The sequence below is a fragment of the Lytechinus variegatus genome, chromosome 13, assembly GCF_018143015.1.
Source record: "Lytechinus variegatus isolate NC3 chromosome 13, Lvar_3.0, whole genome shotgun sequence".
NCBI lineage: Eukaryota > Metazoa > Echinodermata > Echinoidea > Temnopleuroida > Toxopneustidae > Lytechinus > Lytechinus variegatus.
The window spans coordinates 24,295,552-24,315,310 of NC_054752.1; the positions used below are offsets into that span (position 1 = coordinate 24,295,552).

At 37.9% G+C, this 19,759-nt stretch overlaps 1 protein-coding gene across 3 annotated transcripts in view; it reads right to left on the minus strand.

Moving 5' to 3' along the window:
* LOC121426938 (ankyrin and armadillo repeat-containing protein-like) overlaps positions 1–18,651 on the minus strand; it is a 35,840-nt gene extending 17,189 nt beyond the window's left edge. Inside the window, exons 1-10 of one of the 3 annotated variants that reach the window (XM_041623355.1) lie at positions 18,511–18,651; positions 14,404–14,583; positions 13,706–13,882; positions 12,051–12,303; positions 11,071–11,345; positions 10,459–10,618; positions 9,485–9,761; positions 8,982–9,165; positions 8,259–8,481; positions 7,553–7,567 (exon numbers count right to left, since the gene is read on the minus strand). In XM_041623355.1, coding sequence (XP_041479289.1) covers positions 7,553–7,567; positions 8,259–8,481; positions 8,982–9,165; positions 9,485–9,761; positions 10,459–10,618; positions 11,071–11,345; positions 12,051–12,303; positions 13,706–13,882; positions 14,404–14,571 — 1,732 coding nt within the window. In that variant the 5' untranslated portion in view covers positions 14,572–14,583; positions 18,511–18,651. Of the gene's footprint in view, positions 1–7,552; positions 7,568–8,258; positions 8,482–8,981; positions 9,166–9,484; positions 9,762–10,458; positions 10,619–11,070; positions 11,346–12,050; positions 12,304–13,705; positions 13,883–14,403; positions 14,584–18,355; positions 18,481–18,510 lie in introns of those variants that run through there. The other 2 variants (XM_041623356.1, XM_041623358.1) reach the window with 2 other exon arrangements.
* Positions 18,652–19,759: the final 1,108 nt, after the last annotated feature.

Below are 19,759 nucleotides of genomic sequence, written 5' to 3' on the forward strand. Positions count from 1 at the left end.
ATTATTTTAACTTTAACGTTGGAGAGAGAAATTCAGCTGCAGGGGTTGGATTGAGCCCCCACATCGCCTGGGTTTTCGACGTTGGGACCTTACATGTGCCGTTGAGCTCAGGAGAAAGAACCCTTCGTCCTGGGACTCACGCGTGGCTGCATTGTAGCGAGGAGTCGAGGGACCTGTGAAAACCACTGCAAATAGACCTGACGGGGTAGCATAGCTGGTTTCCACTAAAACCCTCCGGATTAGTTGGTACCGACGAAGTCTGGTGATTTCACATTACACTGCGGTGAGAGGAGTCGTTTAACTGCGCGAGAATCGTCTTGGAAGGGGCTGTAAAGGAACTCAGCAGGGCGATTGCTTTTCCTTTGGTCGTCTCATGAGGATGGATTGAGGTTAGGTACTGAAGGCCGCAGGCGCTAGTCCGGCTCGGGGAGTTGGACGCTATCGAGGAGCTCCGAGACATCGTTCTTCCAACCAACGCTTCGACACGGCCCTTCATCTTCGTCATCGACGTGGTGTGGTAGACCCTGTCTTCGATATCTTCGACGGTGGAAGCTGGCACTGTCGTTTGGAAGCCGATAGCCTTGGCGAGTGAAGCAGCAGGAGTCGCTGGTATGTAGTGAAGCCCTTGTTAAGATTTTTTCCAGAACAGTCATTCACATTTAATGTAGACTCTCGTATTACAAACTATAAGATATGCTTGAAATGTATCTGAAAAGATATGAACTCGTTATCTTCTCAACATGACGATGTGTTAAGATATGTGTGTAGCTATGCAGTTTGTTATTATGTCTGTTTTGCATTAGTGTGCATTGGGATCTGAAGGGGATAGCACAAATAAATTCTGCAAATACACCACTAGACAGAATAATAGTAAAAATCTAGATTTTGATAGTGTTCTTTGGCAACACGTGAAAATACATCTTCAGAAAATCTATATAGAATTTGCAGTCTTTTGTGCTTACCTTTATGTCAGACCCCCAATGTTTATTGTGATCTGGACTTACACATTTCACAATTTTAACTAAATGCCTTTTTTCCTAGGTTCTGCGTCTGGTTCGATTGGTTACCTTTCTCTCCCAGAGTTAGATAGTAGACTATTTAATAAGTGTGTTATAACTGAAGGTTTATCGTAGTTGAGGTTGCATCTCCTTTCAGTAGTATTCACATATATATAGTAAAATTATGGCTGAAAAGTTAGTTGAAGATTTAGTAACCGGTTTAACCGGAGCATTACAAAGGTGTAGGTTTACCCCTAGTGATAGAAGTACCAGACTTGAGAGATTTTCTGGACAAGGTGGCATTTCCCTTACCGAATGGTTAGAAGAAATAGATCTTTATTGTGAACAATACCAAATCTCTGAAACTCAAAAAGTGCGGCATAATCAGAGCAAATTTGGAAGGTGCAGCACGTAAAAAAGTTGTTTTTCGGGGAAATAAGATACTAAAAGTATTATTGAACTATTTCAAAAACATTTTGGAAAGAAACAAACTGTGCAATCTTTGCAGCAAGCCTTTTATGAAATCCAATCGAAGTCTGGTGTTTCTGACCAGGAAAAATTTGTTAGGGACCACTTTTTTAAATTTGTTTCCTTCCTTTTCGCCTGAACGACTCATTCAAATGCAGAAAATTGACCCAGAACTGAGATTTGTGTGGGAACGGTGGAGTGCGCACTGGAAACCGGGGGATGAATTTCCCGCACATTTTTCAGAACCGGATAGTTTGAAACAATGGTTATATCAATGGTCTAATTTTACTGTTAAAGATGGAATATTAGGAAGCAAGGTTCTTGATCCTTTATTTGGTAATATATTTCAAATTTTACTCCCACAGTGTTTGCGTAAGAGTATTTTAGTTGGATGTCATGATGAATGGGGACATCAAGGTAGAAATAAAACTCAACAATTAGCTAGGTCAAGAGTTTATTGGCCTGGCATGGCTCGTGATATAAAATTTTATGTTAAAAGATGTATTAAATGTGCTAAGGCAAAGGAGATGCAGCCTCGGGTAAGAACCCCAATGAGACATCTAATGGCATTTAGTCCATTGGAAATTATTGCTATTGATTTTGTTAAGTTAGATCCTGGTAAGGGAGGATTTTAGGATGTACTTGTTATTACAGATGTATATACGAAATTAGCTCAGGCAATCCCTTGTAGAAATCAACACGCCTCAACAGTAGCTAAAGCTCTACAAGAGCACTGGTTCACAAAGTATGGAATTCCAAATAGAATTCATAGTGATCAGGGACGTAATTTTGAGGGTCAGGTGATAAAAGAATTATGTAGGCTTTATGGTATACGTAAGACTCGTACAACACCATATCATCCTGAGGGTAATGCTCAGGCTGAAAGATTCAATAGGACTTTATTTGGCCTAATCAAATCGCTGGATCAGCGTGATAGACGTAGATGGCCTGAATTATTGCCTCATCTTGTCTACATGTACAATACCACCCCCCACGAAACTACGAGGGTCAGCCCTTTTGCTCTTATGTTTGGTAGGAAAGAGCGTATTCCTTTAGATCATTTGTTGGGTGTGTCTGATGTAGAATGGGAACAAGACTTTGTTAAAGAACAAGCCGAGTTGGTTGAGAGGGCTCAAAAGGTTGTCAGAGAAAGGACCGACAAGTTAGCAGCCCGGAATAAGGCCCGAGCTGATGCAAATATCTCTGCAAGTCCCCCTCCCCTGGGCATAGGATCTCTTGTTTACTTAAAGAAGTGTGCTTTTAGTAAAAGACACAAGTTGGAGAATGTTTGTTTTGATGAATTATGTGTTGATTGGATAAATCCTACTGAGGATATTTATCGTATCCGACCTATTAATGGAGGTAATCCAAAGATAGTGAATCGTAGGCTAATAAGGAAAGTACCTTCTGAATCAGATGTGGTTGACCAAAATATGGAAGATTTTGGGTTATGAGAGAAGGAAAATCATTGCTAGCTACAAGGATTCTAGAAAAGATTTTGAGGATGAATATGTTTTAGTACCAGAAAGAGTAACTACAGAAACAGTAGGGGAGAGTACTGGTCTAACCAGAGTACGGATGGGGGCGTACAAGTGGGCGTACCAGAGGCGGAACAAGTGTCGTCCAGATGAGATCTTAAAGACAAAATAAAGGCATTCATTCTAATCCATACAACTTACCTAAGTCTGTATTGGAAAAATAAAGTAATAAGTAAAAAATTAGAAAATTACCTTGGGTCTCTGGGCTGGACTCCGCCTTCAATTATTTATGACTGACAGTTTTATTATTTGGACATAGCTTTGTGAAACGATTAGTAGGGAGTGGGGTAAGGAGCATGTATTTGGAAATTGGTGGTAAATAACAAATATTGAGAAGTTTTGGAGGTGACTCAACTTTGAAAGAATGCTACATAATACAAATACATAGGGATATGTTCTGGGTTTGGGAGCACCGTTCCCTGCCGGATGCACCCCATAACAGAAAGGGGGAAGGAGCTATACCTACGTAGAATAGTAAGTTTTTGTCAGACACATTTTTGGATTTAATTAGTTTTTGATTATTGTGGGATAAATGATGTACATTAGTGGTTATGAGTTATATGTATGATTGCTTGGTTTTATTGATTGACTGGCCCAGTTTGGTTTGCCGACATGGATCATTTAATATATTTTGTGATATTAATTAATCTGTAAATATGTAATTATATTTGTCCTTATAGGAAAACTACATATCAGATGGCAGGATGGTGTCAAACGAACTGGAGGAGGCATGGGATATCCACCTCTGATGGTAGTTTTGATATCATCCCAAAGTCTTGGTAAATGGTAGAAAACAGTAATGTTTGGGTTATTTTTTTGTCCATGTAATAGGACTTGTAAAATTTGAACAAATGAAAAAAGGGATTTTTTTTTAAACAATTGTTTATCTTTTTAATGTGGAGGTTTACCCTAGAGGTGCACTATGTCATCTGTTTGGAAGCAAAGGATGAATTGTACATAAAAAAACACTGTAAAGTAATGATTCTGAAAGTATAACACAGCGAGGTCTAACATGTGCATGCATGCTGTCCAATATCAAAATATTTACTGTTTACTGTTTATGATACATGTTCATGGTTGATATATGATGCCTGAAGTTGATTGTTCATGGTTTACAATTACAACCCATCCATTGATTAATGTTCAATTGATTAATAAACACTTTTACTAGGGCATTATACAAGTATGCTGATGCAAAATATTTTTAGTATCATTTTGGACATGAAACATGCACTTGTTAACTAAGGTTATTTATAGTTTTTTTTATATACATAAGATAACCAGATTTACTGCTGTTTTTAATTTTGTAAGGTGGATACAGATACGGATATGGATAATTTTACTTTTCACATGTATCATTGCTATTATTACTACTGTACATGTATGTTTATGTACCTGTAGTATTTTTGATATAACTAGTTGTGCATAAGAGGTATAATGAAGGTTTAATTGATGTTTAGAGGTTGAATTTGTAACTTAACCTTTTAATCCATTTTTTCAGGGGTCTGGAGTGTTTATCTTTGAAGGGGTGATGTCATCGATGAAGCAGCAGGAAGCTTGGGTCATCCACTTCCCAATGCCTATACGTTGACATTCCCCTGATAGAAGCTCTCCAAATCCTATTTTTAATTGAAGAAGGTACAGGTACAATGTATATACATGCAATTTATTTGCCAAAAAGGGAAGATTTTGAAAGAACAATATTTGGCATAAATATAGAACGATGTTGAAATGTTTATATTGTTTATGACAAATTGTAAGTGTCATGGATGGACGACCGTCAGTATCAACAAATCTTTTTTTCCTTATTTTTTGCGATCTTATGGAACAGATCGATTCAGTAGGGGAGAGTTATAGCGGGATGGAAAATAGAGATTTGTTTGTTTGGGTAAAGAAGTTCGTTCGCCTTCTTCCATTGTTTACATTCCTTAAAGGTGTTGATTTCGTTTGCTAGTTTTTCTGGGCCAGGCTAGCGATTGGAATGTGGAAGTGAAAGAGAGCAAACTGACTGGGTTGCTAGGCGTTCAGGGCTAATAGAAGTCCATTGGAACTTCAGTTATTTTACTACTTTGCTTCTTATTCATGTTCTTCGGCTCGCTTGCATTCTTCAGTGATTAGAGGGGGAGAGAGAGAGAATGTGAACAGGTGTGGAAGCAAGGAGTGTTGGTAATTCCTTGGTGGAAGTGAGCTGTGAGTGGGAGTGGCTGAAGTGACAAGAGTCGCAAAAGAGGATTAATTGACTGAGAGAGTAGTTGGGGGAGTGGTCAAGAGAGTTACGTAAGTAGGAAGAATAATGGAAAGCCGAAGAACTTGAATTTGGAATCGAAGTACACAATAATTAAGTTCCGTTTTATATACTTACATTATAGGCGGATTAATTTCGCGCATTATACCAAAAGTGATAGGGTCGACTTGGGGAAAGGCTTTTTTCGCCACGCGGTGTTTGACCAAAAAGGGGATAAAAAGGGAGTGTTTAGTTGACAAGGGGCAGTTTTTCGTTCCCGATTTGTTTTGCCGCCGTAGGCCATGTCGGTTTAATTTTTGTCTGTCGTCGGTCGTCCAGCCCAGAGATGCGACATTTATTATTATCCAGCATGTAATTTGACTTTGATTTAGAATAAAACCTGATACACAACTTAACTTCATCGAACTTGTCATTCTTTGACTCCCGTCCTTTTTTTGTACGTGGGCAGCGCAAGACGGTGGGCGGCCACCGGCCGTCTTGCAAAGCTGTGCCGCTACCTGTGCACTTATTGCTGGTTAAAAAAAACCTTTTTTTAAATGCGTTCTCTGCAAAACTAACTTTCGCATCGAAGTGTGCAGAGAGGACGGTTTGTGGTGCGTGCGACGATATGTGGTGTGAATAATATTTTTTCATAACATATGTTATGCTCAGAATGAGGCAATATGCAATTTTAAAGATAATAGGGAAAATCTGAAAAATTGTGCACAAAACAAATGGAGAGTTGTCCACAAAATCAGCCATTTTAAGGCATGTTTGCCAATTTGAGGATCCCCATAGAAAGTACAAGACTTTTTAAACATCCATAACTTGCTTATTTTACAACCGATTTTGATGAAGCTTGTTTTAAATTGCTTATCTTATTTTACTCTTTCCCAAAAGTTTGTGCACTTCTCATCTTGGGTTTTGGTTTCCTTTAAAGCCAAAGTCAAACCTGGTGGGTGTTTCATAAAGATGTTCGTATGATACGAACGACTTTACGCACGACTGGTGATCCTTTCTTGTGCTATGTGATATCCCTATGTAATAGATTTATGAACTAAGAACAGGTTCCAATCGTGTGTAAAGTTGTGCGTAACTTTACGAACAGCTTTATGAAACACCCACCAGGAAGCCATGCTAAAGCTTGGTTTAATTATAACAGTATTATGTTTAATAAGCAGGGCCCGCTGGGAGAACAGTATTCAGAACTGAAATGGCTACCCTGGGTAAAATATGACAGTATATATTATCATCATTATTATTATTTCATGTACCAGCAAAACCAACCCCATTACAACGACATTGATTGTGTCATTTCTAATGACTTAGCATCAGTCAGTTAGGAGTTAGTTTTGTTGGTTTGAATGCAGCATTATAAAGCTCTGTATACATGTAGACAATGACCTTAAAAATATAAATTTAAAATAGGCTAATCCTCATACACTCAAAAAGTGGCAACAGGATGCACCACCTTAAAAATAATAAAGTGATAATATAAAAATATAATTAAATTAACAATATAAATATAAGAAATAAAGTGTTAAAATCTACCAATTAATGTTATCATATTTTTGACTAATGCTAAATCCATATTCAATTTTTTTTTCAAACTATGAAAGAAAAATTGCATTTTTCTAAAATATTGTTGTCAATTTGAGGATCAATATAAATAGATGAATAATTTCCTGTGTATGTCAATGGGTTAAAGATACAGTACATTAGAATGTCACTGAAATAACAACTCTCTGTAAAGACAATGAAATAAAAAAAAGTTACAACAAAGGAATAAATTTGGAGGGAGGTATTAGGAAAACTGACTAAAGTCTACAACTTTCAGAGGAAGATGTACTCAACTGAATTGTTGGGGGGTTGGAAGGGACTTTAACACAGACACAACTTTTCATGACTTGACAAAAAAATACATGTATGTCAGTTGCTAAAAAGTAATTTGAAGAAAAAAAAAACGACTACATATCTGCTACAAATTACATCTAAATACTCATAAATTGTTATCATCATTTGGAAAGGAAAAAAAGTCACTCAAAAGGGTATGGAAAAGGGCTACCAAAAAGCTAAAAAACAAATTTCCACATCAAAATATATAAATTGGTAAAGGCAGGGGTCATTTGAAAAATTAAATCATTCAAAAGGGTATGGAAAGGGGAAGGGGCTACAAACCAGCTAAAGGCGGCTATCCACAACAAAAATATTTTAAGTAGCTAAAGCAGACTGAGGTCATTGGGAGGGAGAAAACAGGATTGGGTTTCAATACTACAAGGCTAGCAGCTAGCAAGTAACAGGGATCTTCAACGCAATGGACTTACCTCCACAAATACTTGCTATAAGTCAGTTGAATAGTTAAAATGAACAGATATATCATGTAAGAATGAAATATGATGAAAGAAGATAATGACAGGTACAAAACAACATAATAAAACAGGTGAAATGCTGAATTGGAAAATATGCATCGAAAGTATATATGTAAAAATGTAAAACAGCCTGCACTAAAGAGAGTTTCGTGTCAGTCTTGTGCCAGCAAATACTACACCAATGCCTTGTTTCATAGAGGCTTACAACAATGGTACCGTAACTTTTCAATTATTGAAGCTGTCACTGGAAATGACTAGAGTCTTATCTTAGCAATCTCATTTTTCGAGCATTTATGCACTATTCTGACTGCCTTAATTCCCTTCTCCACACATTTATTTTATCAATAATGTTTGTTCCTGTTTAATTGTGATTTTAAATCCTTGTGAAGCACCCCATGTCAGATAAGATAAGGAAAGATGATGCTTCAAATTAAATTGATAAATGGCTATGCATCATGAACCAGTAGAGACTAAATGATTATTTGAGAAATGAATAGAAATGGCACAGAATAAGCAATGTTGTGTGGCACATATAGAGTGAGAATGGAAATGCATAATTGACAACCCTTCTCGAATAAGAAGCATATAGTGTCACTGCCAGTAAACATCAAGTAATTGCCATGTACTGCCCTTTGGTTCCAAAATACAATTTTTTTCTTACCGACTTGTGTAGTGAGATGATGCCTTCTTACACTGATATCTTGGCCTTGTATCATAAGTAGTTGAAGGATCTGAGCGCGGTTGTGAAGGGCAGCGTAGTGAACCAGGGAGTAGCCATCCTCGTCTTGGTTGCCAAGACGAGATGCGGGACATTTACGAGCGAGGGTCTGAAATACAGAGACTAGGCCTCTGATTGCCGCTTGCCTGAGACCAGCTTGTAAGGACTGAAATGTACAAAATTATGATAGATAAATAACTAGAAGAGTGACTCATTTTCCTTAGGTGGGCATGCAATAATGTGCAAAGTGTTTATAGAAAGTCAAAAAGAAATATATAAAACAAATAATGCACAAGTAAATGTGTCTTAATGGCAGCAAACTATGTTCAAGGATATCTACAGTCAAGACACAAGCATGAGGCACTACATGTAGTTCCAATTGCTTCGGCACAACATTAAGAACGTACATGTATCTTTATTTTTTTTTAACTCCCAAGATTTTCTATAAACCTCTGCTATAGCACATACCCACCAATAACATGCATTCCATCTTGTACACACTCATTGAAATGGACCTTATGATGATGCATATTTGATCTCTGTTTTCTTTTCCCCTTTTCATCCCCAAAATACTTTTATACTCCTCTCACATATTTGCAACAATGGTGATTTTAGCAGCTCTGTACAACAAATTTTGTGAATTCACGCAAAGATTATTTTACAGACCTTAAACTTGATGGCTTGGTGGTATCCGTATCTCCGCTTGAATTGTTCGTGCATGTGGATATCAGTCAAGGGTAATCTCTTTGGCTTCAAATCCTTGATCTTCTCGTAGAATGAATGACACCAAAGGGGGCGTGGCGGAGACACAGGGTAGTAGGTCTCAAGGTCCATCGAGAATGCATAGTATCTACAGGGAGAATGGATTGGTAAATTAAAATTGAAGCATCTCTTTATTAACAAAATGTCTTTTACGTTATATAACAACCATTATCATTATCACCAAGATCATCATCAAAATCGTCATTATTATCGTCACAGCCGTTGTCTTTAGCGTAATTGTCTTCAACGTCATCATCACCATTATCACACTCATCACCATCATCATCATAGCCATCTTGAACATTCCCATCCCCCAAAAATACCCTGTCATGTCTCCCTTCCCCCTCTACATGTACATCCTCAAAGGATTTTTCAAGCAGTAGAGGATGGTAAAACACAGCACTCACTTCTTTCCTCCAAGCTCAATGACAACCATAGGATAAGACTCCTGGAACGTGTCAGGTTCCGTCAGCTTCGCCAGTCTCTCCGTGGCCTCCAACTGGATCTTGTTGTAGTGGTTGAGGATGACCTCAGGGGGGTCGAGGACCACGTCATCGCCTTCGATGTCGATCTGGATGCCTCCATGGAGGTGGAAATACTTGTTACCAAAGTCAAAGTTTGGGCAGCGGAACTCCGGGGACAGCATCAAGGGTGGGAGTTCCCTTTCTGTCTTGCATTCATCAGCTTTGAGAAAAAAGGGTCCAAAATAGAATTTATAACAGAAGACTGCAAACTCGAGCATAGGCTTAAAAAGCAGAATAGGGGAGTATTTCATGAAACAATTATTGAGTGAATTTCATTGACAATATTGCTACGAGTCGAGTCACTAAAAAATCACTATTTCTTTCATCAAAATGATCTCCAGATGTACAATGTGGGTTTTCACGTTTTTTTTTCAATTTCCATTCATTATGACTACTTGTTCTTTCTTTGTAATGCGCTTTTTTTGGTAAAGGGGCTATAAAGTGTTAGTATTAGTAATAATATCAATAAACATATATGAAATGCTCAAAATAATGTTTCTAAGCAATGCATAGCATTACCTCCGAGTTGAATTTAGAACGGCTATCCTGATCAGGTGCGTAAGCAATAAATTCCTTCCTACTGAACACCCATTACTACACCTGGGTGGGGAGTGGCGAAAGAAGGTAAATGCCTTGCGAAGGATGCAAGAGCAGCAATGGAATTTGGATCCTGGACCTTGTAGTTCAAAGTACTTACTAATATTACCATTATTTATCATCATTATTATCATTTTAACACTATCTTTAAAATAACTTCCTTGGAATCAATTATATTTGCAGGGGCAAGGGACTTTGATTCTCAAATTCTACAAAATGACAAGATAATTTTTAAGTCCCTCTGTTGGTACAGCACTCACCTGTAAGTTGAGGTAGAAGTCTGGACATGTCTGGGACTTTGTTCTTTCTCCTTAGTCCCATCAAGAATGGAACGAGGAAACTGATCAGCCTCAAGAGAGACATCTGGCGCCGTACCTCGGCCTTGTTGCACAAATGTTTCTCGATAACATCAACATGGGCCTGACCATGAAGGGAAGCAAAAATGATAGTGTGCTTTTATCGGGTGTCTGCTTATCTTGAAATATTAAAAGCTTTGAGACTACCTTCTCTACCATATACAAGACAAAGATATGAACTGATCCCAGGAGAGATGTAAATCTGAATATATTTTCAAGAGACTTGATTGGATAAAGATAGTACACTACATATATTAGATCCATGTTGGTGGCTGAACCAGAGGTCATAGTGTGAAAATAAAAAAAAATACTCGAGTGCAAATTTCCTTTTCATAAGAGGCAACAGATTTGGAATGCTTTTTCACCAGATTATACTGCATCTACATACATGTAATGTTAACTTGGTCAAAATCGGATGTTGAAGGTGCTGGAAAAAAAAAGTTTTCCACTGATAAAAGATTATCCAACATGATGAGCAATATTTCTACATCCAAGTAAAACCCAGTGAATAGCTACCTGTAATCTTGTCTGCAGTCTCTCGTATATATCACGGTCAGTCCTGTCCTCATGAAGCCTCAAGACTCCGGAAACCTCATAAGCTGCATCAATCACAAACAAGTTATTGTGCTGCTGGACAGTCTTCTGTCTCCACGTCAACTGCACCGACATGTCGTTGACGTACTGCATGAAGAGACGTTTGTCAATGTTAGCGTCGTGCTTGCTCATTGGGAAGAGCCTCATGTTGTCATAGATGGTCGCGTAGTCAGGATCTTTGGTGACATCAATCATTCCTGAAGAGAAAGAGAGAGATAATGATAATAATAATTAATAATCAGTATTTCTGATGCGCACTTTCAGATGAAATCATTACCAAATGTGCTTTAGAATAAACAGAAACAAGGGACATACACTGTAATTGTATTAAATCATATTCATAAACAAAAAAAGTTTGGAAAATATGACTTTTCTATTATGCCTGCAAGAATCGGTAATTCTTGATTGCACAGTCTAATAGACTTTTTACATTCCCAGTAGCCAATAGAAATCTGTTCCACATGACTCAGAGCTACCACCTTGAACAAGAACATTTCAGTATATTAAAAAAGCTGAAAAACAGTACATGCATTTTGGTGAGCAAATCAGTATTTGCAAACAATTACCATAGAATGACACATAAACCTAAAACTTAATGAAATCATCATTATTCCTCTCTTTTACCAGTTACCAAATACTGAAAATCAGTACTAGTTGGCATGATAATTAAGGATTTCAGGAATTTACTATTGGATGGCAAATTTACTATAATTATAACATTTACGTAACGATGCCCAGGGGAGCATTTCATCAACATTTTTGTCAGACAAGTTGTCAGACCTGACAACTTTCCTTGATTCTGATTGGCTGAGAGGTAATGTTACCATGGTAATTGTCGGATAAAACGGAACTTGTCGGATAAAATCCTTTCATGAAACGCTCCCCTGGTCCAACAAACTCACCTGCCAATGTAAATTCTGTGAGGACGATCTTCTTAGATTCGGGTACCCCTTCCGCGTTGACGTCGAGGCTTGAGCGCCAGCGCTCGGAGAACTTGGTGCGTTTATCTCTGGGGAAGTAGGCCCCGTGCCACAACGCTTTCATCATGTAGTCCACGTTGGTGAGGAGCTGGCCGACGTACGTATCGTTGTAGGCCGGCGGTAACTGGCAGGAGGTACTCTGATCAAAGTTAGCTTCTAGGGTTATTGAAGGTACCTGCAGTTAATGTAGGTTTAAAAAAAATGAAATAATAAAATAATAATAATGATAATAATAGCTAGTGTTTATATAGCACTTTTCCCATAACAACTCAAAGCACTTTACAGCATAATATGCTATAAAGTGCTTTGAGTTGTTATGGGAAAAGTGCTATATATAGCACCAAACCTGAAATGCTGCTGGTCCAGGAATGAATTTCACAAGGTGTTGAGCTGTCAATAATGGGATCTGGATAATTTCTATAAACTCACGTTAGTTTTTGGAGCTTACTTAAGCAGTCTCTATTGTGCTTGTACAAGCAACTCATAACCTACTTGAACCGAGTGGTCCCTGTCCAAAGCCTATTGGAATCACACATGTATTCAACTGGTTAACACTCGCACTACACTGAAGTTGAAATTACCCATTGTTACAACTGCCATTTAGATTTTTATGGGTAATAATATTATTATTACCCATAAAAATCTAAATGGCAGTTGTAACAATGGGTAATTTCAACTTCAGTGTAGTGCGAGTGTTAACCAGTTGAATACATGTGTGATTCCAATAGGCTTTGGACAGGGACCACTCGGTTCAAGTAGGTTATGAGTTGCTTGTACAAGCACAATAGAGACTGCTTAAGTAAGCTCCAAAAACTAACGTGAGTTTATAGAAATTATCCAGATCCCATTATTGACAGCTCAACACCTTGTGAAATTCATTCCTGGACCAGCAGCATTTCAGGTTTGGTGCTATATATGCTGACATAAAAATTGATCCAACACTAACACCAAAAGTTTAACACCAATCTTGAAATAACCCAATGAATCTAAAAATAAGTTTGACCAAAATGATACAAAAAAAAATGGCCACCCAAGAGTATGTATGTACTTGTGCCAAATGATTCTGGTTAGAAATGTGTAATCGCTGAGAAGTGGACAAATGCAATGAAGGTATGGCATTCCAGCCTGGTGTCAGATTTTTTTCATGAGCAATTAATATGCACTGTGTCTGTCTCCCATGTGCTGTGTTAATGATCTACAGTGTGATCATTTTTCAGCTCAGCTAACCAGTATATGACTCCCTAAAGCTAGGTTTATAAATAAACAAGATATATAGATTTATAATATGGTGATAAAGACTTTCTGATAAAAACATTGTTTGCTAAAACCAATAAAGATAATATTAATATACTTCCTCACATCATATCTTATATATGATATTATATGGAAGCTTGAATATAGAAAAAAAATTATCATTCTCTGTTGCTTTCTTTTCACAAAAAGGGGGAAAACTCATCTTATAGAGAAAAGAAAGGTGAAAGAGATGCCAATATCCTGACAAAGCAAGTGACATTGAAAAAAACTGTTTTAAGAAGTAAACAAAAAAATTGTAAAATAATTTGTCTACTATACTGTACCTGATTAAGGCCGTAAATGCCCATCACAAGTTCTCTAAGGATTTGGTGAATGAGCCGAAAGTCAATAGGTTCCACCGTTGGGTCAAAGGGCATTAGAATCAAGCAGTTATTATTAAGGAAGGGTTTACTCGACATGATGATACCATTGGGTGGCTCTGCTTGTAGCTTGTGCTCATCCTGTTCACAATAATGGAAAAAAAATCATACGTTGGTTTCCTGCCCTATCACAAAACATTTGAGGAACAACTAAAAGAGCATTTTTCCCTGAAGCCTAAAAAAAATAAATAATGATTTTGTCTAGTTACGGACAAACCATGTCTCTCAACAAATCACAGGTTTCGGCTATTATGGTTGACTAGATCATAAACCCTTGCGCAGCTACCAGCTAGGCATAACTCCACATATTAAAAGGATCTTTATGGAAGCTATTTTTTCTTCCGTTGTGCATGCAGGAGGAACTCCTTGCATATACATCAAAGAGGTATTCGCACAGTACACATATAATAGAAATCAAGGGTTATCTAGACCCTGAGATTTTTTAGTTTTACTGACTTTTTTGGTAAACAAAATGAAAATTGGAGTAGGTCAGGGCTAATCATATTTTTCTTCAAAATCATATACAAGAAATGAAATCATCTGTGGAATGTACTTGGGTCGGCTTAGTTATATGGCAGAGGTTCTTTTTTTTCAGAATTTACCTGAGATAAGAACCAGTGATATGAAGTCTGAGCCAGCATTTCTTGCACCTCGAAGCGGTCATACTTTTCAAAGAACTGAGCTGCCATGCGATTGGCTGTAGCGTTTGCCACCAGGGTGGGGTCGACTTCCCCAGCATGAAGATTGGTGTCTGCTCCTTTGCCTGACATCGTAACAGTTAGCTGAGTTTCAGAAAAGACAAAAATATCATACATTGGGAGCTACAGTAAGTGGTTTCATAGCATGCGATAGGGTGAGTGGTTTACAATAGTCAATATGCAGCTTGTCTGCTTCCCAGATTTGCTAATAGCTCATGGGCTTTATTAAAACCCATTTGGTCTATTGATTTGGCCTAATTTCTGTTTGGTCGACATTACACTTGATCTAAGAGTAAAACCCACATTAATGGGATTCATGACGCATGTTGAAGTGAATGAAACCATGATAATAGACTTAGAAAATCACATTATGGACCAAGCATCTGATTTTAACAATTAATTCTCATTTAGGCTCATGCGCAGATGGTCTTATCTCCACTTCATCTAGAAGTAACAATAATGGTTATTGATTTCTATTGATTATTGTTCCATGATTTTAATCTCTTCCTAAAATGTATCAGTGCACCATATGACTAAAAAGGGAAATTACGGGAACACAAAAGGAGATATATACCGAGGAAAATTTTTTAAAAGGCAATAATAGTGCAATATAAATCAATGGAAAGTAAAAAATTGGATTACATTGAGTACCAGTTATGGAGAACAGCCTGGTAAAATTTAAAGAATTAATTAATCAATACATAAAATGATTTGGGGGGGGGCACCAGATACTGTTATGAAAGCGCTTGCATTTATGGAATTAAAAAAAAACACAAATGAAAAACATGATATAGAGAGGACAAACAACATTAGACCTAGTACACACAAATAATAAGGCTGGACCTGAACAATATTAGATCTACACTGTAGATGAAACCAAATCAATTTCACCCTCTAAATATGGATTTCCTAGGGAAATCCATCCTTGTTGACAAGTCTCGCTGATGCGGAAACCATTTCATGGCTCCGTGATGAAAAAGTATGGCAGTGTATCCTCTTGCCGGATACCTTTATTTCAGTGCTTTGAAGGACAAGTCCACCCCTACAAAAAGATGATTTGAATAAAAAGAAAAAAATCCAACAAACATAACACTAAAAATTTCATAAAAATTGGATGTAAAACAAGGCAAAAGTGATTTTGTGTCTAGCCCACTTATGAAAATAACCCGAAATGTCATGATTTGCGAGGGCAGCAAAATATAATTGTATCGAAACTTCATTGTGAAATCATTGTGACTTCATTGTGAGATGTCCATCTACCAGTTTATCTACATGTACCAGGTTGAAAAGTGACTTACGGTTACAGAATTAGGTGTCATAAGAGAGTCTTGCATGTAAACTTCAACGTTGACCTGAAAATGACCTTTGACCTTACCATGTGACCTCTGATTTCGCAACATCGTTTGATATCGATAGTATCGGAAAAATATTTAGTCTTCATCGTCACCTGAACCTTTTATTTTCGAATGACGACTTTTCATAAAATCATATTTCAATATTAAATGGAGATCAAATATATGTAATGTTTCATTTATTACTGATTGTAGAATTGATGTATGGAGCTTATTTTATGAAGACGAGAAAAAAATTAAAGATTCAGAAACATAACTGGAAAAATCAAAATTTTCATTATTTCCCTTATTTACATGTACTGTAACACAGGGACACCTTTCATTGATATTTCAACGAAAGAGACCCTTGTCTGACATAAAAATTGAATTAATTAAATAATTTTGACATTGTATTAGTTCAATACACACACACATATTGCGAGGTTTAATAGTATTAGTATAAACCTTGCACAATTGCATGAACCGCATTTGGCAGTGGATTTCGAACTAGTGAGTCGTGCGTGCTGCGATCCCACTTCTGGTGTACACAACACACAACTTCTATGGCTTGATTTTTCTGAGCGAGGCGGCATGTAATGATCCCTTGAGTGGTTGAATATTTTTTTTTTATCAATACTTAGAACAATTTATAATGATAATTTTGCAAATTATGTGTGTTATTTGTTCTGGTAAAATAGGGTTCGAATGGAGTAAACAAAATCAATGTGTCTGATTGTACGATCGACTAAAAAGGAAAATATGAGAGGTTGCGTGTGAAAAATCTAATTTGTCAGATATAACACTACCTCGAGCGAAGTTCGTGCAAGCTCCACTCTACCTCACTACCGCTAAAGTTACACCATGCTCCAGCTACCCTAACTTCGAGACCGTGAACTCGATCTCGGGTCCAAGCTCGGACCGGACCTGGTACCTCACGCATCCGATGTTTTGAAATCGGCAGCGAATTTACAGTCCTTCACGTTTATACTTTCGTGGAGCTCACTAAATCGCTCTCCTTATTTTTTTTGAGGAGCTCAATTGAGCTCCTCAGAATCGCTCTCCATGTCCATGAGGAGCTCAAATCAATTCATTACAATACATGTACAGAAGCGGATCTAGAGGGGGGGTTGCAACCCCCCCCAAAAAAAATCTGGGGACCATTTTTTAAAATCTTATCTTTTTTAAAAACTTTTCACACACAGATTTTCAAAAATTTTCCCTACTGTCGGAGGGGGGACACCCCCCTCCCAATCGCTCGTTTGGACTCGGTAGCTACGCTCCCTCGCATACCACCCCAACCCCCCCCCCCTTTATAAAAAGCTGGATCCGCCCCAGCATGTATGATAAATTGTAGATTTTTCTTAACATTGTATATACAATAGCTGTGTTAGCTAAATTAATCTGCGGTGAAACTAACTAGGCCTGGGTCACATAAGTTTACAAGATGTCGTACGCGCTCCTGCTAAAAAAAAAATAAAAAAAAAATTGCTAGAATTTCCCATTTTTCTGTATATAATACAATGGGACTGCAATATTGACCGAGTTTAAATCAAATTCAGTGTCGGGAAAGAGATGAATATTCTTCATTTTTCTGATAGTTTTCCACTAAATCAAAGTAATTTCAAGGAATTATGGAAAAAGAAGGCAATTTCATGGATTTAAAGATGTGAAATGTGAAATTTTAGCAATTTTTGTTTTTCATTTATTTTTTTTTTTAGGAGCGCGATTTTTTGCTCTCCTTATTTTTTTTAGGAGCGCGGTAGGAGCGCGATCGCTCCTCAAAAATGAAGGTCTGAATTTATATACCATATTTGTGAGAAACTTCATGTTGGCTCTAAATCACCAATTTTGAGACTGAGAGAAGCATGGAAGCCTGACTGCTGGGATCCACATACCTCGAGCGAATTCATGCAGGCTCCACTCCACTTCACTACGCTCCACCTACCCGAACTTCGAGACCATGAATTCGATCGGATATTCCGAGTGACAAAAGATGGGATTTTATAGTGGGAAAATATAAAATTCATGAAACATCACTATCTTTAAAAACAAGTAGGGCCTAGGCCTACAACTAATATTCTTACCTGTAACCTTACACAAAGCAAAAGTTTCACTTCTTTGCTTCTATCAGTCTCAAAATTGGTGATTTTAGAGCCAACATGAAGTTCCTCACACGAATAAATAATTTGTTTCCGATTTCAAAACATTGCATGCACGAGGACTCCGAGCTCGGACCGGACCCAGTACTAGTAGTACCTCCCGCATCCGATTTTTTTTTAAATCGGCGGCACATTCATGCGCGTGAGGAACTTCAAGAATCAACTCAAGTTGCAAGTTGGCTCGCCTCTAGTCTAAAATCTAAATCACCAATTTTTAGAGTGATAGAAGCATGGAAAAGAAGTGAAACTTTGTGTACAGAAAGAATATTACTTGAACTTGAATTTAAATTACAATACTTGTATTTATTTTTCAAACAAAAGATCGTGATGTTGCATGAATTTTATATTTTCCCCATAAAATCCCACCTTTGTCACTCGGAATATCTGATCGAGTTCACGGTCTCGAAGTTTGGGTAGGTGGAGTGTAGTGTAGCGATAGTGGACTGAAGTGGAGTGGAGTGGGCCGTGGGGCCTGCACGAACTTCGCCTGGCCTGTTCCGAAGTAACCGTCCGTAGCTTACCGTTGCCGTTGCTTGGCGTTACTTCTCTCTGCTGCCGGCATTCAAATGTTTGTGGTTATCTCTGATAATCCTGTCATCTCGCCATATTAGTGAGAAACATCAATAAAAGCGCCCTACTTAGCACTCAAACAACTGATTGCCCAACTGGCCATAAATCTTAGATTTTAGAACTCTCTCCCAAATACTAGCTAGCTAAACTCGGATGGAGGTTGTTGATACGGCGTCAAGGCGAAATAGGTCATCAAGTGCCAAAGGTCAAATTTCGGCAATCAATTATTAGATTTCAATCCAGACTTTTCCAAATATTATGCGGGTATTATGCCAATAAGATAAAAACATGAAAAAATATACTGAAGTCAGTGTTTATTGAAACTTTTCATTTTTTTAAGACTATTATATCATTTTGTCTAATTTTTGCATTTTGAGGACATAAATCTAACTTTTATTTCGAATATAACCACTTTGGTCTGTAAAAATAAGACTATGAAAAACAAAATGGATGCGCCCATGTAAAGTAAAGCCGTGGGGAGGCGGAGGGCTAGGCGGTTCTACCTGAAGAAAGTTGCAAAGGGAGGTATGTGGACAGTGGAAGGGACCCAGCCCCAGGTAAAATCGCAGTCCATGAAACAGATTATTCCATGACTTTGCCTTTGGAAGTAACTCTTGATCACGCGATCACGGACTTCTAACCAAAAAACAACGTCGCATAACTTTAAGCCAGGACTGAAGAGAAAACTGTGAGTGTGAGTAAACGAAAGTCGACGTAAGCCAGCGCAGCAGCCGCAGGCCGCAGCGCCATGATGCCCATGTGCGTCAGTGCACTGACTGCAGGGTGACCAGATTTCACAAAATGAAATAGGCCTACAGTAGAGGCGCATGGCCAATATGGGAGACTCTCCAATAGGGGAGACAATCTCCCACATTGGAGACTTGCTTTGCAAAAGGACAAAAGAAACAACACCAACAAAAGCATGATTTTTTCCACCCAAAATTTTGTCTCACTGAGGTCAGAACACTCCTAGTACCAATGAGGTCCAAACATTACATGTATGGAAGCCCATTTGATTTGTTTGTGATTGACAACAAAAATCCTTATCAAAACAAAAGTAGACGGTGAATTTTTAAAGTAGACGGTGAAAAGGGGTAATTTTTCATGAGGAATCTGCTTATCACATTTTTATTTGCCGCCAAGGTAATCCTTTTGCCGCAAATGTACGGTAAACAAAGGAAATTGGTCTCCAAAACTGGA